General features: G+C 37.9%; 2 protein-coding genes across 5 annotated transcripts in view; one reads left to right on the top strand and one right to left on the bottom strand.

Annotated features, from left to right (window-relative positions):
* Positions 1 to 240: 240 nt before the first annotated feature.
* LOC106852636 (protein FRA10AC1 homolog) lies at positions 241 to 19,986 on the bottom strand. Of its 2 annotated transcripts, none has more exons than XM_014875400.2 (14): positions 19,823 to 19,986; positions 15,455 to 15,531; positions 13,356 to 13,448; positions 13,227 to 13,272; positions 12,341 to 12,417; positions 11,578 to 11,661; positions 11,011 to 11,095; positions 7,891 to 7,936; positions 5,127 to 5,240; positions 4,110 to 4,152; positions 3,550 to 3,674; positions 2,910 to 2,948; positions 1,565 to 1,649; positions 241 to 1,123 (listed from the first exon to the last, which is right to left on the bottom strand). In XM_014875400.2, the coding sequence occupies exons 1-14, from the start codon at positions 19,853 to 19,855 to the stop codon at positions 1,081 to 1,083; spliced, it is 990 nt and encodes a 329-aa protein (XP_014730886.1). In that variant the 5' UTR covers positions 19,856 to 19,986; the 3' UTR covers positions 241 to 1,080. The 2 variants fall into 2 exon arrangements, with proteins under 2 accessions (XP_014730886.1, XP_088025260.1); XM_088169134.1 differs by lacking the exon at positions 19,823 to 19,986 and adding an exon at positions 16,210 to 19,641.
* Positions 19,987 to 20,033: 47 nt separating this feature from the next.
* LGI1 (leucine rich glioma inactivated 1) overlaps positions 20,034 to 24,650 on the top strand; it is a 29,208-nt gene continuing 24,591 nt past the window's right edge. The window contains exon 1 of one of the 3 annotated variants that reach the window (XM_014875396.2): positions 20,034 to 20,153. The gene's annotated coding sequence lies outside the window, so the exon portion shown is untranslated. The remainder of the gene's footprint in view (positions 20,154 to 24,650) is intronic. The other 2 variants (XM_088169129.1, XM_088169131.1) reach the window with 2 other exon arrangements.

Here is a 24,650-nt window from a genome sequence, read left to right as displayed (position 1 = left end):
CTGTCTATAGCTACAGTGAGAAGTATTTATCAAACATCTTTTATACGTTAACTTCCTCAGATTAACATGAAAACTTAATTTTAAAAAGTTTGACTTTTGTATCCAAAGTAATTTTCACCAGAAAAGATATAGGCATATCTTTTCATTCACCTATTCATGTGCAGACTGTTTTTTGGAAACATGACTGAATGAATGTTTAAAGATGTGTTGCAACTCAAAGAAGAAGATGAATCCAGTAGGTTTCTCAAGCAATACACATGCTTTATTTGTACATTTAGGATTACACGTGAAATAAGGATTAACGTTCAGTCAAAGGAAAGGAGATCAGAAGGCACAGATAACATGAAAGTCACGTACATGTCCAGCAGAAAGTCCCACGTTATTTTTTACAACAAAAATTTCACCAACCAACCAACCAAATTTTTATAGGTGGAATTGTAAGACACATCACTTTACAACTAAAATTTTTAAAAAACTCACAATAAACTTTTTAAAGGAGTAAGACAGATTTTAGACACGGTTTACTTAATTCAAGTAGAACACATATTTGACAAAATTTGAACTTCTCCAATAGTATTTGAAGATATTCACAAGAGACTAATACCCAAATATTGAAGTCCAAGTTACCAATAAATTTAAGGTTATTAATTCTTGTCTCATAAATTAAAAATATAAATATATTAAAGTGTATGGCTTTAAACTACTCACAGAATCTTACAAAATGCTCCTTTATAAAAATCCAGCAATAATTGAAGTTTGAGATAAAATAAAAGCAGTGAACTTCCTTGTTTTAATGTTAATAAACTATGTTCTTGTTTGTTTATGTTTGGGTGCCATATATATTTTGCACTGAACTGAAAAAATTATTTCTCTTGTTTCAAGAGTATGCAGGCTACTACAAGAAACAGAAAGTTTTGAGATTTGAAGCCTTCTACAAAGACAATCCACCCAAATGGTCCATATGAGTGACTGTAGCAAAGGCATGCAGGTAGATAGAGGTCTCTGGAAAATTATGACTGGATTTCCAGACTTGCATCTTGACAACTCATGAAGAAAATCAGCCTACATCAATTGCAAGTTTTAGAGAAACAGATCTTGAAAATACTCCTCAAACTCCTCTTCCCTGTAACAACAACAAAAAATAAAAGTCAGAAAGTTCTGCTTTGGATTTGTACCTAGAAGATAATCTTTGTATGAAAAAGTTTTAGCAAACTTCTGATTAGAATTGTAGAAGGTATATATAATTTTGACTTCCTCACTACATTCCAATACCCTTCACATCTCCCTGTGTGAGCTGACTCTAAGGACCTACTGCTAAGAAAATAATGGTATAGTAGGGGGTAGGGCAGCAGTGGTATGGTAGTGGCTTAACTAAGGTTTTCCTCAAGAGTTGCATGTGTCTCCTCTTTAAAAACACATTTCTAGGTTCACTGCATCGAAAACAGATTGGACATAACCTTTTATGCATGAATATTCATTGAAACACTCGGGACAACTTTGTCTGTGCAATTCTGAATGGACCCTGTATGTTTCAGTAGCTGCAAGTACACTACATCATACTAACCGTGATTTTTCATCTGCTTCTCGTAGAGGACCTTTCCAAAAGTCAGCTTTTGAAGGACCATCTTCTGCACTGCTGTTATCTGAATCTGTTGAAAAATGTAAAATGTTTATGAAATAAAGTTTAAAATAATTTACCTTTTTTAAAATTAGATGGTATATTGCTAGAAGCAAAGTTTAATTGCAACCATGAGAATAAACAGAACACTTTACTTTGCATAAAGTGAAAATGAAAATGTTTTGCAACGTTAATTAGTGTAGCATCAAGAAGATTTTTAGGTATCACAAACCAGTGTTTTGGTCAAACATAACAATAATCATGTCAAAACAATGATCTTGACACAACAGCAACATAGCACTTTTTTTCCTAAAACTAAATAATTACAAACCCAGAATTACAATACAGTTTCAATTTATAATATTAGATTAATCAATTACGTTACTTAAATATACTTCTTAACAATTTCACTTATCAGTGAAATTGTAAGAAAACATGGATTATTGCATAACTATTTCATATCAGTACAGGAATTTCATATCAGAAGCTCTCCCCCACCCCTCGAATCTTCCAATACATTTCCTGACAAAACAAATACTTTGGACATGGTCCAGATCATAAGAAAACTGCCTCAGGTCTTCCTGTGTCTAACTGGGAAAGCTTAGGGGGTGAAGACATTCTTAAAAATGTACAGCAGAGCAGATAAATCAGTGAAACTTCTAGACAGTCTGCAACAAGAATTGGCACGACCAGGAGATGGGGCCTGTTTCACAAAAAACGAAACCGGAGACTGGAATCACTGAGATACAAGCAGTGACTCAGGAGTCACTGAATGCATCCACCTGCAACAAGTAGGTCTCTGAGGTACTACAGATGGTAGTTGGAAAAGACATTAATTAAAGCCTAGGATTTATTTAAAACCTTTTTTTTTTTTGAGCAGAGTACGTATCAGTATAACTCCCTAAAGGAAAATGTACAAGTTACTGTATCAGAAAAGTACTATCTTTACACAGTACAGACTACACAGCATGAAATTATTAACAACGTACCTATTTTTGCACCCTCTAGTCTTTTTTGGAAACAACCTGACCTCTCATTTTTCTGGTTATTTCCATTCTGTTATCTGCCCACATTTTAGTTTTTTGATTAAATAATTTCCTCCTTAAAATTCCCTACACTTTTTCTCCAAGATATGTAAGTCATTCATTCAAACCTTCGTATTTCTGTTTAAGACAGCATTCTTATCATATAAAATATTGAAACAGACAGCAAATAAAACTAAGATCAATGACAATTGTCTATGATATTATACAACATTACGAAAACATAAAGGATATTAAAATACTTTTACCTTTATCAGAATTATCTGAATCGTCTGAAGAAACCTGATCTGTAAAAATTAAACACCAAAATAGAAAAAAAGCAGTAAGCTTCTTCTGGATTTATTTGTTATCTTAAATTGTTTACAAATATATTTTTATAACAATTTATTACACTACATATGTGCACGTGCATGCACACAGCACATTCAAAGAAAGCGAGCAAACACTGAAATAAAAGGATTTTTTGCATGAGTGCAAAGGTCATCAGTTTGAGCCTAATTATGTCAACCCAAGATCTCTGCTTTAAAAAGGTTATCTAACATTTCCAAAAGGCTTTCAACCCCAAAGCCTCATGGAATGAAATACTTCACAACCCTTTCTAGTATGCAACATCCAATGCTTGCACAAATTTCCCTTGCAGTGCATACTTCTCAAAAGGCTGTCCCTCTCTGTTAAATATAAGAAATTTATCTTTTTTCTGCATCTAAGAAATTTTACCTAAGAAATTTACCTTTTTGACTACCTGTGTTGCAGTCAAGTTACATATCTGTATGTATAACTAAATGTATTTATACATAATTATACATCTCTATCTGTGCAGCTGTAGCAAAACTAAGGTTCAATTAACCTGAGTATTTTAACAACTAAAGCTTTAAAGTTTAAATTTACCTTTATGGGTCTTTTTTTTGGACTTCTTTTTTGCTGAACGAGATAATTTTTTCTTCTTTTTTTTTGGCTCTTTAGAATTCTGTGCAGCTGTGCCTCTTTTCTTGCAGGTTTTGACTTCTTTCCTCCTTTAAAAAAGATGAATGTACACCTCCTCTATTATATGTACTTCTTATGCAAGAATAAATCTGAAGTACTTAATTCAGTCATTTTTTCAGACACCTCTCAGTAGTTTAACTGAGAAAAACTGATTCAGTTAAAAAGAAAAGTACTATTAGAAACAGAATAAAATAATCACTGGGCTGAAATTAAGCAAATGAAACTTCTGTGGTAGTAGGGATGGATTCCTCCAGTCTGAGGGGTTCTGTGCTGTCAGTAGCACAGTATCTTAACCCTCAACAGTGACAAGTCAGTGGCTTTATAAGAACTCTGGAATATTTATGCTATTTCAGGATAAATTAAGTTCCTTATCAACTCACTGAAGTTTTGTCCCTGTGTGCTGTCCATCATAATTGTAACTTATCAATAATTCAGCCCCCATTATTTTCAAAATATTTAATTACCGGTGATGGAAGTTTAGTTTGTGGGAACATTCTGGGCATAGTCCTGAAAAAGAGAAAATGAGAACATTGCAGCCAAGAATCTGATAAGCATAATTAACAAAACTATAAAATTAGTTAGAACTAAATCTTTCAATATCAGTAGCTTTTCCTTCAAAATACTAGTTACAATGTAATTGCAGTCAGAACTGAAAAAATACATGATGAAAGTCTCCAGTACAAACTCGGATTTTACTAAATGTGAAGGATGATCACAAGTTTAGCACTGGCAGCTCTGCATTAAAGGAGTATAAGTGGTTCTCATATACAGACATCCCATTTATGGACCCTTGTGGACAGATCAAATTCTTCTGCAATTATACTGAAAACGTTTAAGTCTCTTAGAGCTTTGTCACAGACCAAGTGCTCCCACAAGGAGTGTCTTGTGTACAAAGGAAAAAAATCCCACTACTCACTCATTTTTCACAAAGTAACTGTATAACCTGTACTAAGTTTAATTATCTGATAAACGTATCATCATGTACACAATACTGAATTAGAAAATCCCAATTGAGATATAAGAATGAAAATCGTTTAAAGATAGAACTTTTGTAAGAAAACACAAATATTTGAAATAAAATCAGTAGAGCTGAAGATGTGCAAGAAGTTGTCTGGTCCAAAGCCCTAAGGACTTCTAAGACAAGTAGCTGAATGAACAAGGACAATGCCGAAATTCTCCTTGCAATGCAGTATTGTCCATTAAAACTAGAAATGCTTCCATTCAAAACAGTTTATAGCTGATTATTCTAATTTTATGATATGCTAACTACTACTTCATCTGTAACAACTTTGTCATATATGACAACAGCTGTTCTCTCCAAATCAAAAGCACCATACTACTGCCTGTGATTAATTCAACAAAATGATCTCCTACTCCACATTTGTCATTAACTTATTATCATTGGGTCTCACTCAATACCATTTGAAGTACAAGATACTTGTCTTCTTTTAAGTGTACATATCCTAGAAGGGCTGACATACTCAATTTCACAAGTGCATTCCTCTTCTCGCCATGTTCAACGTAACCAAAATTCACCTCCCAGCTCTTCAGGCCTTCATTCTCATCACAGTGTTTATTTCCACAGGAAAACTGACCTGTAAAGAGTCAAAACCAGCAAACCATGGTTCAATGATTAACATGAATAGATATAGGGCTGTTATTTTCAGTTTTTGCTTTTCATTTTCCATCTCATAACATCTAGATTAAGGAAATAGTAACAGGGAACAACAAAGCAAACTATCATACTTGTACAATATTTCCTATTTGCACAGGAAAACACGTAAGTGTGTTTTGAAATGTATGGATGAAGGCGTACATGATGAATTAATAAGCCTAATATGAACTCTGAAAAAATGAATGTCACTGGGATACATCCTGTACCCTAAATGATTACTTAGCAGAGAGGATGATGGCTCCGAAGTTGTGATTCAGATGTGCATCTTTAATGACATCAAACTATTTAAAGTATTACATTTGTACAATATGAAGATGCCCACATGCTTTTTACATAACTAGTGTACCTAATATACTGGATGTACAATTTGTATTCTAGTGACTATCCATAAATACCTTTATTTTAAGAAATGGAATTTCAACTTTGTGAGAAATGCTACGTCAGCTTTAAAAGCTTCCTTTGGTTCATTATGTGAAAGCAACATTGATTTTAAAACAGATCTGCACATAATCAATTTTGTTTACACCACTGAAGCCCCAATATTGGAGTAATAAAGACACATGCATTCCCTTTGCAGAACACTGATGTGTATGCAGAGCAGCAGAAAGGATGTGTATTAATAGGCTCACAAGCAGGACTGTTGGTGAACGATTAACCTCAGAAAATTCTGCTTAAGCGGCTAACTAATGGATTGGCAGTGTCCTCAGATACTTCAGTTCTGTAATGAAACACCACTTGCAGTGCAAACATTTGAAGTTAAAAAAATCCCAGAACTCTCATAAAAAAAAAAAGCAAGTTCCAAATTAATATACATTAACGTAAATTAATATACATTAAGTATGTATAACTCTATGTAAGGTATGGCTATTAGTACCCTGTGTCATAGCAATTTCCAATATGACCTCCTGAAAAACACTCATGGCAGAGTGGAAAGGAGCCAAAAAAAAAAATCTTGCATTTAGAATTAGCAACAGAAGGGTCACCTCTTCCTCCATTTACCCTAGCCCTTCTTCGTGACCGTGCAAAGACAGCCACCAAATGAAGAGCAACCAAACGTGAGCGTTCCACTCCTGCACTCCCTTGCTGGCACCGCCAGCCCGCAGCTCCGGCAGGGGCTCTCATCACCACGGCACTGACGCTGCCACATCAGCGCGCACAAGTACATGCAGTGCTAATGCTAGTTATCAGACAGGTAGGTATCGATGTGTTATTCCACTTCATTAAAGGAATGTATATGGCTGATTTATATTTTAAAACAGCGGACCCACGGCTTTTTTTACAGGGTTGTTTGGAGCGGCACTCGGAGAGAGCGGCCGATACCGGCCAGCGGGTTGGGCTCTCGCGCCCCCCGGTGGTGAAAGGGAGGATTTAGCCACTCTCATTCCAATTGCTCGCTTTTCATTAGGATTCCATTAAAAAGCTTGAAATATGTAATTCTGCACTTTCTCCCACATTTTAAAATACGGAGTACCACATATTAAACGTAAAAAGCTAAAATTTCCCCCCACTAGGATATAAAACGAATTTACTTCTCATTTAATTTTAATTATCTTGTTAAAGTATTCAATAAAGCATGTAATTTTACCAAATGTAACTATCCATTATGTGTGGTGCTGAATGCAGAATATGACTACAGCTACCTTTAGAGGCTTTAATATTTAATTTTAAAATCCCCACCATTAGTGTTCATGCTTTCTACTCTGAAATACTCCTTTTAAAAAAAAATCATAAATGCTTTTCTAACTTTTTGAACGTATTACAATACAGGTGTTTACAGAATACAGCTGTTCAAAGGACTGTAACTGCATGAAACAGATCAGCAGCATAACTCCATGCAATTTCCTGGCATGTGCATCCATGACTTCTGAAAACCACACGTGTATGAGAATCTACCCCAGGAACTGCAATACCTCATTCACCTCATTTTCTTGCTTGTTCAGCAAGTTGAAAAAGCCCACACACCTCAGCCATGGAACGAGGACCACTGTGCAAAGTCCCAGTAACACACTGGTAAGACTTCACACCCAGAATTAAGGTACTGATTTAGAGACAGGATTGGGAGACATGATAATCATTCCCACTGAAGCTTTCAAAACCAATTTACCCTAAAATAGGTATCACATAAGAAGCTTTAATTAAAAAGTTAATATTTTCCAGAACAGCACTGGAGAAATTGTTAATCAATAAATTATTTCCTGAGGAAAACTGCTGAGACACTTCAATTACAGGTAGCAGAACTACTGGAGAAAAGCAGCTAAAAAGCCCATCCATGAAATTCTACATTATCAAACGTATTATGGTGGTGTTCATTACAAAACTAACCTTGTGAAAATAAATTATTTAAACGAAAATAAAATATATGCTCTTTTAATTGTAATATGTGTGGATCAGTGTGCAATCTAAACCTATGTGGCATAAAACAGCAAAGCTGTAAGACAAGTAAATTTATTGTACACTATTATCTGATAAACTTACCAGTATCATTAAATATTATCTAACAAAATTATGTCAAAAAGCAGCAAGAAGGAGCATCAAGAAGAAATGTAACATAAAATTAAAGACAGCATTACCTTTTCCTGAAATTACTTCTTTCTCATGTCGCCATCGAAATCCAAACTGTTAAGATAAGAACCAAAATTGAGTTGTGAATAGTCAACATATTAAGCACTGTAAAGACTAATTTCACTTGATTGATTTCCTGCATGTGGCTCATCCATTTAGTTCTGGTCAGGAAAATCTAATTTTTTCTCTTTTAATTAAAAATATCTCTCTGCCTCTGCACACCAGAATGGCATTTTTTAAATAAAAATACTTTAAATATTTTTATTTTTACAGAAAGCCCTCCATGTTGAAAAACAACTGCAAAAGCAAATATATTAACATTTCCAAGTAGAAGACAAGTTGGCCTAGAAATAAAAACAAAATAATAAAATGTATTTTATTTAATGACCAGGTGTCAAACAGATTTCTTTTCTGAGCAAATAGAAGACATTTCCAATCTGTTAAGTTACAAAACAAAGTACAGAGACAGCAAATAATAAATTCTCCAGGAAAATAAGACAACAAAGGGAACATTTCCAGTCCAGTGCATATCTAAGTAAAACTTAAATGCAGAACACTCTTCTGTGCTGCACTGCAAAGCTGACAATAGAACTGAACTATCTGACAATACAGACGGTCATTCATCAGCCTCAAAGTCTGCAGACAAGATGCACTGAAGGTTCAAAGACAACCTTGACCCAGAAAATTCTTATCTAGGGAAAATGTCAGGAGTAACAGACCCAGCACAAGCAAGAGCTGTCAGAACATTCTTCCACTGTCTCTACATAGCCTCACACCAAGGTTCACATTGGCATTTCTGATTAAAAGGAAACGCCAATGAAGACCAAGCCAGACTGGTCAGCAGCAGGTGAAGCAGCCTGGGAGCAAGATGGGTGAGGGCATCTCCAGCTCTGGCTGTGCCAGCACCTGTAAATCTCTAGGGATCAGAGTAGGGGAGTCCCAGCCACGTGTGTCTGTGCGTGTGTGTGTGAGTGAGTAATTGAGAAGGTGGTTCTGCTTATTTTTCAGATTCTCAAAGGAGATACTCCCATGAAACTGGTCCTTACCATCATCCAGACCTTTGTAAAACAGTGGTTTACTTCAGAAGAAAAGTTCCTAAAGAAATCTGAGCTACAATCTCTATACGGAGATCTTTAGAAAAAATACCAGAGTAGAAGGTTTTGGCCAGGAGCAGAACAATTACAGCTGTGAAAAGACTGATGAGCACATCTGTACAAGTCTCAATCTGTGCAATATATGTATTTAAAACATCACAGAAAACTGACCTCCAACTTTTGCTTTGACACCAAGTAGCACAATATAGAGTCCTAGAATCAAAGAACAGCTCAGGTTGGAAGGCACCTCAACAGACCACCAGGTTCAACCTTCCATGGAGAAGGGAGCCCAGATGAGATTATCTATCACGCTGGGCAATTGCATTTGAAAAACCTCCAGCAATGGGGATTCCACTGTGCCCCGGGGAGGTTGTTCCAGTGACTGAGTGTTCTCACTATAAAAGAATTTCTTCCTTGTATCAAGATGAAGCATCAACATGTAAAGCATCAACAACTATCATGCAAAAAGCTGAGCAGCCGAAAAGCTTTTATCTACCCTGCACCTCTCATAGCACTAGCACTACAAAACAGAAGGCATAGGGGGCTAAAGATATCCAGCTTCCAGTTTCTGGAAATGCAGAAAAAAAATAAAGGCAGGATAAATCTGAAAGCACAGACTGTATTCCATTGGTGCAAATGGGATGAGCAGCTTATTTAAGACTTCCAAGAAAAAAAGCCTGCTTTGAAATCCTTCTGTACCAAACATGGGCATGGATAAAACAGTCAGTGAGAAAAATCTCGTATTTTTTTTCTATTTTTTGAAGAATTTCTAAGAAAGGACTTTCATATGATCAGAACATAATTGAGAAAAGAAAGCATATGTATATTTTACAAATTGCATGACACAGCAATTATGCCGACATGGCAATTCCAAAAAAAATAGGTAATGACTTAGGAGCATAAATGGAACATTGACCTCAAAGTTAGGATAGACACACTTGAAGTCTGACAGGGAAATATTGTTCACACAACACAACAAAACACACACACACAAAAAAAATCTGGGGCAGAACAGTTTCCCACAAAAGACAGCAAACATATGGAAACTTGGCACAGTAGTGAGAGAAACAAAATCTGTAAGCATGCTCAAGGGAAATCAGCTGGGGGCAGGGGGGATGGAGCAGACATTGATGGATATGAAATAGCTACAGGAAAATCAAGTTTAGTCAAAAAAGGAGGGAAGGCATCTTCAGCGTTTTAGTTTTTGCTGATTTTAATTAAATTTTTGCATTTTATGGTCCCAGCTGTCTTTAGATGACTGTCATCTTTTCTTCCTAATACAGCTAAGCCCAGTCCTTGCATATATTTACCAGTAAATATAATTTTCAATACTGTAAATAGTCAAAAAGGCTGGGTTACTGTGTGCTAAAAACACCAAGACACATCTGAGTTCAGCATCAGTCTTTGGAAAATCACAACAAAAAATTCATGTATACTCTTTGACTAAGAAGTTAGTCAGCCAAAAACTTGGAAAAAACAAAGGCTGTTCCAGTTAAGAAGAAAACCTGATGCTGGAATTGGGCTGTTTCTCTTAAGAAATTCTATTTATTTACAAGGCACATACAAATCCTGTTTCCACAAACAGAAAAGAACAACCAGCAAAAGATGCTGCTTTAGAATAGACTTTTCCAAAATTTTCTGCCAGCATTCAAGTACAAAACTCTTTTTAGACTTTTTTTTTTAACAGTAACATTCCCTGGGTTTTTAGGCTTCATCTACTGCTCCTCTCCAAGCAACCTCTCCAGCTTTTTTTCTTTAACCCCTTTGCATTTTCTGCCTTTCACACACAATGTACCTCTTCATAAAACATCATCTGACAGAAAAGTTCCTATTCCCACAGAAGCATATTTTTGAGGCAGTGACAATGCCTGGATTCAAACTGCTGCTTACTAAGTAACTTGACAAATTCTCACAACTTCCTTTCTATGGAAGGGGTTCTAACATTCTGGTTTTACAACATATCCACAACCATAAAGCAATTTTTAAAAAGACTGTTGTTCAAAACTCAAGATGATTTACACTAAGGAAAGATACCTTATTCTCTTTGTATCTGCTGAGATCCGCTATACAATATTCTTTGAACAATTTATCATAATACTTCTTTGCAAGTCTCTTCTCCCTAAAACAAAAAGTATTATTTTTTATTAAATATAGAAAACAACATAATTCACTTTACATTGCAATGACATTGGCAAGACAAAGGCATGTTGTTGAAGGAAACACAAGTTGTAGACCTAGAAATGCAACAGATACACAGTCATTAAACTAAGGAGTAATTTCCATAAAATTGGAAAAATAAATATAAAATAAATCCACAGTACATACTAAACTGTATTTTTTCAGACTATGCTTTCTTCAGTGTTTTTGAACAGTTATTTAGATCTTAGAGAAGCCATTATTATTTATTACTTCTTTCTGTCATCAATTCATGTTGGCATTTGAACAATATTATAATATGAAAGACCTTCTAACAGTCTTTCATTTTCAAATTCATCAAAGAATGATCACCAAGTATGCACAGTAATTCTTAATTAGTAGGAGAAACAACAAAATTAGTACGAGTGATCTAAAAATAACATATCCTGTAATAGTTTCAGGTACCAATTCATGTCTGCTTCATCTTCTTCATTCCACAGGAATCTATGGTTTTCTCTAATAACATCAAGATCCGTCTTGTCATTTGCTCTATAAAAGGACACACCTTTTTTTAGTACAATGTAACATTAAAATGAAAATCCATCAAATAAAAATGTGGTAAGCATCACTATTTTACAGTTCTGATCTCTACATCACAACACAAAGGAATACATTTCTATGAAATAAAACTATTAAAAATGTATTCCCTGGCATACCTATTCCCAAATTAAAAAACTCACAGTGAAAAATGGCCACTGAAATTGTGGATGACTTGATCCTGTCTGAAAACAGTTTTTATATTCTTTATTGAAGACAGTGATATTGAAAGGCAGCTATAGACAGCTCTAAAAAAGTTATTATTCTGGACAATGGATAGCAATTCTGCACATTCAGAAGTATTTCAGACTGCTATTTTGAAGATACTGACAGATATTTCTCAATGTACCCTCCATTAATGATCACCTGTCATCCTTCCTTTTACATAACAAAACAAGAATAATTCAGCTCATAGCAAGTTCTTATCTAAAATATGAAAACAAAATGAAACAAGGCAGATTTGTGTTTGGGTATTTCCAATTACTGTAGTTACCATTTGTGACCAAAATAATTAGTAATTTGATACACAGCTACATCCATCTCTGCCCCCAAAACTATAATATATATTTAACAGCTTTACATAACAGGGGAGCTTTGCTGTCAGGAGGGGAAGGTTGCTCACACTTCTCACCCAGATCTTCGGAAATCCTCTATTTTGCCGCCATAGTATAAAATGTAGTCATGCACAAACTTTTTATGTCTCTCATACTGAATAAAGCAATTAAGGATTCTTTCAGAACATATTTCCATTTACCACAGTTTAAAAGCAAAAAAAACCCAACCCAAATATTTTTTATATTTAAGAGAAAGACCTTTCTTCTCACAAGCAGTTCAGTTACTTCCAAAAAAAGAGAATGGAATTAATTAGGAACTTTTACTTAATAACCTCTCATAAAAGCTGGTTTCCAAATGCAGGAATTCAAGGCAATTTCATCTTTAAAACCTCATTCATCATTTATAAAACGGTCTTTTTTTATCAAAGATGCCCTGTATGCATATACACAAAAACTTGGTTCATTTTTTCAGCTGTGATTTAGACAACAGCCTCTTTGTACTGCAGTTTTGGTTTAAAACAGGTTTCTACTTTTCTATTATAAAAACAGTCTGGCTACTAAAATGGAATAATTTGTTACATTTTTACCACCAACATACAAATAAAAGCTGTATGCTTTAGTTTGGAAATGAAAATCATGGAAAAATTTGTAATGCTTCTTAGAACACTTTGGCCTCAGTGTGAGGCCAAAACAGAAACATAATTTGAAACACATTTTGTACCATAATTTGAGCAAAATACGTAACTACTCATTCAGAAAATAAGTGTCTTCATGAATAAAAACTTTATATACGGCTTCTGAAAAAGATTTTCAATTAACTTTTATCTCATCAGCAAAAAGAAGCTCCTCTGAAGAATGACTCAGTATCTGGTGCTGCACTGTTACCTAATGTGACTGAGAAATTCTGCCATAATGGATAACCTGTGCCCATCTTCAAACTTGAAAAATTACACAGAAGGATACAGCATCCATTGATATCAAGTGAAATCTTCTTTTTCTTGCTTCTTCCCTGTTAATAACAAACATATTCCAGTAAAAACTATCTTTACATTAAGAGGAAAATGTCTCACAAAAGCAATATATAAAAGATACCTATCACATTCTTCAGCTGCAAATTGTCTGTGAACCACACTGCCTTGTTTTGCTTTTTGGAATGGCTTTATCAGAAGGGCATCATCCTGTATTCTAAATGTGGAAAAAAGGAAGAAAAGTTAGTCAAGAACTTTCATAAGCAATAAAATTTTCGTGTGCTAAACCTTGCACTATCTTGAGTAACAAAAACTGTTACATTGCTATTCTTTAAAAGAATAAAATGAAACTTCAGAACCAACATCAGCTTGGACTTTACTTCATTTGCAGAACAAAATCAGAAAGGCATTTGCTTCCAGTTGGCATTTAAAGGCAACTGCTTAACTGCTTAAACCAGCAATTTGTAGTATTTGTTTTCATTAATATTATCCATTACAGAACCACAATTATAAAATCTGGAAGCTTCCTCAATTTCACTCTGACATTTAAAGTCCTTTACAAATCTCAGCTACACAGTAAAGTAGGAACAGGAAGGAGAGTGCATGCCCTGAAACAGTGACTGGCAGTAACCCTATTCCAGCACTTCATGCCAATGTCTCAACACCTCATTAAACAGCTCTGCCTCTTGTAGTGCAATCACAAGAATCACAAATTTAAAAGTCAATTACAATGTAATGAACCATACTTGTCAGTAGGCAGCTAAAATTACTTCTGGAGTTCAACAAAGTAATAAAAAGTTAAAGATATACATTTTAGCTAGTAAAAGGTATATTTAATAGATAAGTTAATTTCATTCATAAACTGAGGTGAAGAAAAGACTTTTTTTTCCCATAATTATCGGCAGGCAGAAAGCATGGAAATCAGAATCCTGAAGAAAGCAAGCCAAGGAATTTGTTTCTAGCTATGGAATATAGGACTCTAGAAACTTAAGGTATTATTTACTCAAAAGGATCTGTAAGCACAAAATTCCTGTAAGGAAGGTCTATAAAACAGCAATTTGGAAGACTTTAAGACTACTATTTTCTTTAAAGTGAACATAAATACCATGTATAGAGCAAGAAAAGGAACCCACATAAGACCCCTACTGGGAATCAGCAGTGGTGTGCCAGAACAAGGATAACGATGGTATTTTTGAAAGGCTCCTGATGCTTAGTTAATATTCCACCTAGAAAGTGGAATGGTGCAATGGCATCGAAAGAAAATTAAATCTGAACAAAACCAGTCACCATTTTAATGGAGAACAGCTATATTTATAAAATAAATTAAATGACACAATGCCTTTTATTATTCCAAAGATTAAAACATGATTTTTTTTTTCCCCCAGAATGCAATCAGACACTACAAAATCCATTCTTTTAATTCTTCTATAAAGCAAAAATATGCAAGAGTCCTTGGAAAGTTTCCAGAAAGTTTTCTTAAATAAAGTCCAATAAAAGAGCAAGGGAGAGACAGGAAAAAGTAAGAAAAGTATATTCAAAATGTAGGCCAAATGTTCAGTATGGTGCAGAAAGTATCAAGGAACTACAGTACAAAAGCAAAAAAAACCCATAAATAAATAAAAATCTTTACAATACAGTCAGAATGGACTACAGAATTCCAGGTCACTAACTGTGCAAACCACTTAAAATATTGGCCAAGGTCATCTCAAATAAGAGATGTGCAGGTACATTTCAAGGATTGATCACAACACAATTTACCAATTCCCAGGTCTCTTCACAAATTTAGTAATAAAGAAGTAGTGTCAGTTCTTCACTTTATATCTTTATGTGTTTTATATCTACAAAGCCTGCTCCCACTTGGCCTTTTTTGCCTTGCTCTCCTAGCAGTTTCATTTGTTCTGATGGATCACAGTGGTGTGAACAGCAGTGCCAAAACCCAGCAGTGGATACTAATGCTTGGAAAAACAAAACACTCTGCTCCAAGAAGTGAGGGGCAAATATACACCAGATGGAGATGGCAGAACAGATCTTAATCAGCTGCCCCTAGGAGATGACAAGCTTTGGCAAGCTTGAGATGAGGAGATGCAGAAATCAAAGAGATTGCTTTTTTCAAAAACCATTTCAACACCAGACCTTACATGCAACAGCATCATCTTCTATGCACACTAAGAGGCCATCTGTACAAAATACATAATGCAAAGTGTTAATTCTGTATTACATTACCTTTTAGTCTTTTGCAGAGACTTCTCTCCACTCTCCTCATCACTAAAATCAGAATCATAGCCTCCATGGCCATGTGCCTGAAAATAATAGACCAGTCAATATATTTGCTAATGTAATATGGATATGGCATAATTACAAATCAGTACTGTCCATCATGCATAAATAAAAGGCAGAAAGACAGAGAGCAAGTAAGCAAGTGCAAATTCTTACATCTAAGCCAAACAAAATTCCACAAACAATGCAGAGTATATTCCAGATAATACAAGGCAAAAAAAGACCACTTTGTAAAATAGATCACTTTATAAATAATTTATATGCATATGTCCTCATATTTAATATTCACATAGATGCAGCAAACTAAAAGTGTGATAAATACCTTGGGTTTTAGTTTCTAAACAACTTTCCTTATGTAAGACTAAGGTGACTATCTTCCCCAGGAGCTAGTCTTTCAGGGGGCTGGAGGACAGCAAGTGATATGCCCACATTATAAATTAAGGAAAATGGGAATAAAGTGATGGGCTTGGGCTGTGATGCAGCATTTTAGATCATTAGGTCTTACACTGGTAGCTGGAAATCCAATTGAAACAAAAACTAAAATACAAAACAACAAACGCCTGCAAAAATGTATTGCCTCATCAGCATAACATTCGCACTAGAAAATGAAACCTTCTTTTCCACACAGTTTGGAACTACAATGCCAAATTAATGCATATAAGGAAACCAAAAATATCCATATCATAATGCTTTCAAATTACCAAGCACTGACTGATGCTCAGATCTATCACCTCCATTTTTCTAGGCAAATTTCCATGTTCAATTCCTTCAGGAGATGCAATGGCTTAAGTAGATCCCATGTCCTCTCCATCACCCCTACTCTGGTACCTTCCTTCCAGGTGCTCAGTTACAGTTGTGAAAGTATGCATGAACCAGATCATACAACTCACCCAAGTTACAAGGGAACTTATGCAAAAAAAGATTATTTTAACACAAATAATTTTCCTTACAGTTCATCCCGAGCCCCCACAACCTACACCATCCAGCTGAAGGGGCAGCACAGGGAGAGAGCAGCCAGAGCTGGCCACCATGTAAACCAGCACAGACTCCAAACAAGCCTTTACACAACTGAGGTAAAAACAAGAGGGATAGTTATTAATATAGGGAGGGATATAACAGGGGCAGTTATTAATATAACTGCACATGGAAAGGTTCCACACATGCTACCAAAGTATCCTGGTAAGTGACACTGTGGAGAAGGAAAGACAATGGGTTAGAAAACAAGCACGTTTGATTCAGCTGATTCTTATATTACCTACAGTTATACTCCTCCTCAGCCAAAAAGCTGAGAAAAACAAAATCTGAAAAAAAGACACAACTCCTCAGGATGATTTTGATGAGGTGCCTTCTCTTGATGCAAATGCCTTGCAGAAATGCCACGCTGAAGAGTCAGCTGTATCCTCCACCGACACCAACAATTGGTTTGTATTGTGCCACAGTATGTAAAACACTATCTTCTCAAACTGACAGTGGACTCTTTTTAAAGATTTTTAAAAATCCTTTACCATTATTATTATTAATAATAATAAACAAATACTGTAATGTTCCTCCCACTCTTCTGGATGCTTCTGAAGAACACATAACTCTCCTATAAATACATATTTCAATAAAAGGAAATCAGAACTTTTTCTGAACTGTTTTCTATTTCTCACAAGACATAAAAATTGTCCATTACCAAACAAAACAGAAACACACCAAAAAAGCAAACAACCCCCTCAAACAAAACAAACAAAACCCCAAACCAAATAAACATGTGCAGCAGATGTTTGCTGTAAACCATCCTCATGCACTGGCAAAAAAAGCAGCAACGATGTAGTCTCACAGCTAGGTGGTTCTAGTAGCCAGCCTATCACTACTTTTGTTAATGAAACTTATATGGTCTTTAGAAAAGTCTAAACACTCTATGAGTATGCAGCAAACATATCTATACTTGGCCTCCAAATTTAAAAAATATCATGCTAATCAGGGAATGTTTTAAATGGCATTAGTAATGCCTCCCAAATAAGCATCAAGAGCTTCCTTGACACTCAAAAGGGAAGTCCCAGCCAACACCATGAGCATGAAAGCCCTAGAGAGATGAAGTACTGAAACAGGCAAAAATAGGAAAGCTCAAATGAAAGGAGATTTTCACAAAGCAGTTGCCTTTGGATGACGAATGCCCAGAAAGAAATAGACATCCTCACTAATCAGCTCCCAAGTGATTCCAGGAATGATTCAAATAAAAGAAAAAAGATGCAAGAAAAGCCGCTCCAACAGTCATACTGTAGGGCTCTCAGAAGTTGATGACTGCCTTTTGTAAAGCTGACTGTGAATATAAGGGCAGGCATGCTAAGGGCTAGGCTGCTCTTCCAACAGGAAAGCTTTTCACAGCTTCAGCCATTGCTCTGAATCACTACTATACCTCACAGATAAATTCAGAGTGAAAAAGAACACAACCTATGACTGATGTCCTGACACTTCTGCATCACTGCTCTGTTGAAGGCAACAGCAGGACGGACAGGTACTGCATTGGTGCTGGGTTTGACAGCAGCAGCTCCAGCAGTGCTGGACCACACTCGGAGAGACTGGGACTGAATGGTTTCTAACCTGACATCTTAGGATGATTCCAAGATGACCTGACTTTTGGTAAAATTTACCTAGTTCATTTCATGAACTACATCAAAGAACCATGTCGTTCTTTATGGGTGCATAAATGAATCTTGCCATTTTGGAAGGACAGTGTAAACAGACATCTACTTAATACTCAAATCTGTCAAACTTCTGTGATAAGGAAAATATGTTTAATATTTAACTGTAGAAATAGAGGAGCAGATACCAAAGCTTTGTGCCCAGTCTAGCAGATATAGACATGGACATGCATAATCATCAACAAAATTTAAAATAACTACTTTCACTCTTTAATAAACCCTTCAATATAAACTTTACTTTGATGGAATTTTCAGACTCAGAATGCTTCTAGTAAATTACTAATACAAATACCAAATATTTTATCAAAAGCTATGTAACTTAAACGGTACAGTGTATTTTGCTGTTGCACCAACTTTGCATTTTTTATTCCCGAACAACAAAACAAACTGAAACCACAAAATTAAAACAAGCACAAATATGCTTTAGGGTACATTTAGCTCACATTTAAGTAATCCAAACATCTTGGATTATTTAATAATGAAACCACTGGAGACAGAACAGAGTCCACTAAAATCTCAGCTCCTAAAACCCACACAAAACACAGTAAATGCATGAACGTTGTACACAACTGATGTCAGACTGATACCAACTCTTGATGTCAATACAGGACACTACAAGCTGTCCAGCACTGCATTTACAGCAGGTATTTGCATCCAGAGAACACGCCTCCTTTAAGCCTCTCCAGTGGGATAAACACACTGGAAAAATGGTTACATCGCAGTTTGTGTTGACTGCTGACCACAATGTCTGGTTGAACACAAAGCAACGTGAGTCAAAAAGAAGAAAAAAAGGCAAAACAATCCTATAAAATATTCCCAACTCATGGCTCCTGACCTCGGGCCCAGTCTTGCCAGTGCCCTCGTAAGCATCGCTCCCATCCTTCCCTTTATCTGCCCAGCACGCAGGTCTGTGGCCGTGTCTGCTCACGGCCCAGATGGGGCCACAACAGGCCTGAGTGCTCCTTTTGGTACAAACTATTTGGGGAGGGCCTGAAGGAAGCACAGGATCTATTAGAGGGCTTGAGGAGCCATCCTTGATGGATAAAGGATGCTGTGTGGAAGGTCAGAATGCTTCACTGCAACACGTTCTTCCCACCTTGATGTTGTCTATGAAGCTTTGCCACCCCCACTTGGGGAAAAAACCCTGAGAATAAGTCCAACTAGCTTCAAACTTATTCCTCCTTGTAAAACTTATTACAAGGAGTGCCTGCATATACTGTACAGTGAATGCCCCTAACAAAAAGAAAAGGCACTCGCAAGATACTGCCCCTTTATTACAGCTCTGAAAGAAAAGGTAGGAGTACAAGGCAGGTAACAGCAGACATCAAGGATTACAGCTTTTTGGAGCTCCCGGAGAAACCGACCACAGGCCAGTGTGGGTCGGACGCAGCTTCCGAAGCCGTTCTTTTCGCTTCTCTCCCGCAAGTGGCCCAGCACTGTCCCGGCCCGCCTGACCCTCCCTCCGCCGCCGGAGTGGGGCACAGGCCCTGCCCCCGCCCCCCACGGGCACGGCCGGGCCCCTCCGCCCGCCTCGGCCCCGCCGCCATGGAGGCCGCGGCCTCCGCCGGGCCTGTCCCCGCCCGCCTCCGCCGGGCCCCCTCCATCCTTCCCTCCCCGCCCCACTCACGGCCGCGGAAAGGCGCAGCTGGTTGGGCTCCATGGCCGCGGCGCGGCGAGGGCCGCCTCCGCCACCCGGCCGTGCTCCCCGCCCCGGCGCTGCTGTGCCGGCCGCTCCCGGAAAGCGGGGCAGAGGCGGAGCAGGGCCGCACCGGAGGCTCCCTTCCTCCCTCCGTCCCTCCCTCCGCCGCGGGCGGGCGGCGCGGGGCAGCGGGGCGCGGGGGAGGGCGAGCCGGCACGGGAGGGGAGGGGAGGGGAAAGCCGCTCATCATGTTTAGGGGCGAGGGGAGTCTCCCTGCCCGGGAACCCGGTCAGCGGCCGCGGTCTCCGCCTCTGGGAAGGTAGGACTCTGCCGCAGGGGCTCAGAGAGGCCTCGGTGCGCCCCTCTCTCTCCCCGGCCCGAGTCGCCCCCGCACCATCCCCGGCGCTTTGGGGCAGGGCAGTCCCTGTCGTGGGGGCACGGGCGTAGACCCCGCTGCGGGTGTCGGGGCTCGGCGGAAAGGGGCCCTGGGGAGGGATCGGGGAGACAGGGCTCGTTGTTCGGGAGAAGGGGACCCCTCAGGGAGGGAGGCCCTCAGGGCGCTCTGCGGCGGGCAGCCCTGCCAGGCGCTGCCCTCAGTGCGGCACAGACCGCGATCGCGGCCTCGGCACGGCGATCTGTAACACCGATTTCTGCCTGTGCCAGCGGCTTCTCTTCTCTTCAGTCGCGTCTCGCAGTTACAAGAACGAAAGGCAGTATGTGGCTCAGTTTCCCTGAGGACCGACGGCAACTGGGCGATAAGAATTTGGGAGCCTGTGGGTTGCATCATAAAAAGGGGCTTTATAAGCTAAAAGTATTTGCTGATAAAGTAGCTGAGAAGCACCAATCTTCGGCATTAAGTCATCAGATACAGCAATTAGCTGTCAGTGAATTGATAGTTTCCTGTCAAACACAGCCTGAACTGCTGAGGTCTGAAATGCTGTAGTCTATCGCAGGTACTTTCTTCTGGACCGTGTTAGAGTTTCCAGTTGTGTTATTGATCCTGGATACTTAAACCACAGACACACAATACAGGGAAATATTAAAAATTTAAATACTGCTACTGCCCTTGTAATATGCAAGTTGTAAAATGTAAGTTGTAGGTAGTTGCTTTTCTGCAGTAAGGCAATCATACACCATAGTTGACAGTGTATCTCCTTACCTTGGCTACTAAAGCTCTGTTTTCAGATTTTTTTTTCCCCTAACCTAGTGTTTGTGTTACTTGTTATGCCATTATTGCTGTGAAGAGATGCAAAGATGATGCTAAAGTGTCCCATGGAAAGGAATTGAGTGTCACTGTACGTATTTGAGTGCATGCAGTATTCTGCTGAAGTCCTACTGAATGCAGCCTGTTTCCTCTAAAGGGCAGAAACTCTGTTGCAAAAATGGAATTATCCTAATTAATAATTTAAATATATCAAAATAAATAATGTATACCCTCAAAGCTGTAATAGCAGGCATCTTTTTGTTGTTCCTGTCTTATGGAAATGACAGACTGCTTTAGTGTGAATGAATCCTGACATGATTCTGGAAACTGGGCCAACATATCATTGATTATGCACTTTGAAGAAGAGTGGGAAAGGTAGAGGAAAGATTTACAATTCTTGAATCTCTTGGCAATGTATTGTGGCCACAAAAGCCTGCATATAGAAAAAATACCGTTTCTGGGACAGGAAAATACTGCATTAAGTCCAACTACAGCAGCTTCTGTAGATGCTGAAGTTATGTTATAAACAGCTTTTCTGGGAATAGCAGCTAGATAATTTCATTTTGCTATGCCATGCTTTTCTGATGTCTACCTGTGTTGCTTTAGAACATCGCTTGACTGCATTTTATATGTGGGCTACAGTAAGCTACAGCTGGGGAATGGGCTCAGAAATGGCCTCCTAAATAAACTGGAAGTTGAAACTGAACGTGTCCTTAGCCCTTGGTATATGCATTACACTTTGCTCCAATGGGAGCATCTCCATAGTTTAATTCTAGCAACAATATGTTTTGACACCAAAAAGGCACTTCTCTAATATTGAGTCCCACAGGACTGGAAGATACAGGAAAAAGAACAGATGAGATGGGCATAACTCTTTACAAGGCAGGAGGTGCTACATTTTAAGTTGAATTTCAATGACTGTACAGCCAAACCTCAGCACAGCTTTCCTTTACAAGTAAGTCAGTCTATGCCAATCTGTAAAAGTAAGTCAAGCTGCCAGTGAAGAAAGCATTCTTGAACTGGCCCTAGTGCTCATCTGACCACTTCTGCTGAACTGCACATTTTAATTTTCTGCCTCCCTAGCTCCTGTGACTTCCTGATGTGGTGTCTGGATGAGTAACCCTGGTGGGCAAAAAAATGCTAGGGATGGAGGGATGGGACAGGAGGGAAGTGGGAGGTGAGAAACAGGGGCTGCCCTTTCAGCAGCAGTTCTCTTTTAGATCAGGTCAGCAGTAATGTGAAACAATAGCCGTAAATTACAGTAGCCCTGAACTTTGTGGTCCATAAAGGAGAAAACATCACTGTAGCTTTCACTTCAGTTCTACCCTAAATCTAGAATGGGCTAAAGTATGAGACCTGGTGTATCCAAAAAGTTTTAAGTCAGACATGGTACATACATCATAGAGATGCAGAATTCAAAAGATTATACTTGAGATACTTATTGAGCTGTTCCTAAAAGATTCTAATACAGGAAATTTCACAGCTTAATACCTTAATCTACTAACCTCTTAGGTATAAAGGGGTTTTTCCTACTATCTAAGAAAAACCTTCTTTGTTGCTACTTGAGTTAATTTCTTAATGTTCTGCACTAGTTTGTACAGAAAGCAAGAAGTGATTATCATTTGAATAGCATCTTTAAATACTGGAAGACATATATCCCCACAGTTTCACCTTTTTGCAGCCTGAGAAAGTATACTTTAACCTTTCTATGTAGGTTACATATTGGAGAACTCTTACATTTCATTGCTTGTTTTCAGACTCAGATTTCTCTATGTATTTTTAAGAAATACGAAGCGTAGATGTTTACTCCTTAACAGTATTTAGCCAGGAAGAAATACATCAGCCTTCCTGCAAAAGATGATTGCCTCCTAAGATCTTCTGGCAAAGTTGTTTAAACTGAGCAGCTGATCTGTTGAATCAAAATTAGTTTGGTTAGCCAATAAAAAAATTGTTCCAATTTTTAATGAAGCAAACCAGAAGGCTTTGCCAGCAGGCCTGAAGAGGCAGCTACCACTGGTGTGGAGAGCAACGGCAGGGCAGTCCCTGACAACTACATCCATTGTGGGCTCTTGCTGGAGACTACATTTGAGTTTGATTATGAGACAGTCATGTGGAACCATCAAGAATGCTAGTAAAACTGAGATTTGCCCTGTTTAATCTTTCCTCTTTCTCCATTAAGTCAGTTCTTTTGTTGACAAATGAGGAAATTACTTTCTAATGCTATTTGATACTGGCAACTTCCTATCTCCTACATGTCTGTGAAGTAAGTTGCCAAATCATTTATTTTTTGTGTTTTCATTGTACAAACAGTACTTTGGCATCTGTCATGTTCCTGATTTTTATCTCCTCCTATTTGAAGCCCCCTAGTAATTTGTAGAAAAAGCAAGTAAAGCTAAAAATGGATGTTCATATATGCCAGTAACATCACATTCAGTAACTGCAGCTCTTTTTCATTTAGCTGTACCCATGTGCCATTTCAGGGATGCACTGCGTCTCCCAACAAGCCCTGAGGAAGGTATACACTACAATCAGGCAGCTGATTCCCAAGTTTAAGTCTTCCTGAGAGTCAGGGAAAACCAGTGGGGCTGTACATGATGGGCAGTGGTTCACGCTCACCAGTTGCCATCACAGGCACTGGTCACTCCAAACCAGTCATTAAAGACTACTGATGTTCTGTAATCATCTAGAGGCTTTGTGGAGATAGCAGGCAGTGCATATCTGGTTTGTCAAATTCAGTAAATGGTATGTTCCATATTTTTGTGTCATACAGGGAATATTAAACATGAATCTTAACTAGCCACTAGATGTCAATGTTGTTGTGCTAAAAGGCAAATACAGTTTTATTTGTTTGGCTGATAAAGTAATTTCCTCAAGAAAAGAACTTCTGTATTTAAAGATACTTCCAGTACAGAGTCGGTTACAAAAAATAATCATAGACAAGCCCATGCTATGTCCATTATTTCGGGAGCAGCTGTGCAGTTTTATGATATTTTGAAGTTGCAATTACCATTTCAGTGCATAATAATTGTTAGAAAGGTGCCTTTGAAAAAATAGCATCTGATTGATCATAATTTTCCTTCCTTGTTCTAAAATCCCAGACCTTTGTATAAGTAGTCACAACCATTGTATTGCATTTCACTTGTTAATAAGATAAAATGGAGCTAATAATATGATATCGAATCCTATTATAAGAGTATTGAATTTCCTAAATTCCAGTAATCTCTGGATATTTTCCTCTTAATTATTCCTGTTTAACACCATTGGATATCAATGTCAGATACATTGTGTGGAGACAGAATTTCTAGAGCATGAAGACTTACAATATGATAGGTAATTTGGAAAACAGTTCTTTCGAAAATTAGTATATCTAAAGGCAGATCCAACAGATGATGGCATTTTAGAAGGACATACAAGTAGAATTTGACCCATTTGTTGTTCCTGGCCTCTGTACCTCTAGGGTGAACAAATCACTGCCAGTCTGCACAACTACTTGCTGCCTAGTGCACTGAAGGTACTGGTTCTATTGTCTGTCTACAGAGCATTTATTTTGAGACCAAATTTTGGAAATTGGTTTAATAAACAGTCATGGAAAGCTGAAGAAGACAACAGTGC

The sequence above is a fragment of the Sturnus vulgaris genome, chromosome 8 (assembly GCF_052056855.1).
Source record: "Sturnus vulgaris isolate bStuVul1 chromosome 8, bStuVul1.hap1, whole genome shotgun sequence".
Classification (NCBI taxonomy): Eukaryota; Metazoa; Chordata; class Aves; order Passeriformes; family Sturnidae; genus Sturnus; species Sturnus vulgaris.
Note: the sequence above shows the minus strand (reverse complement) of the source record. Positions and strands in the feature narration are given on the sequence as shown.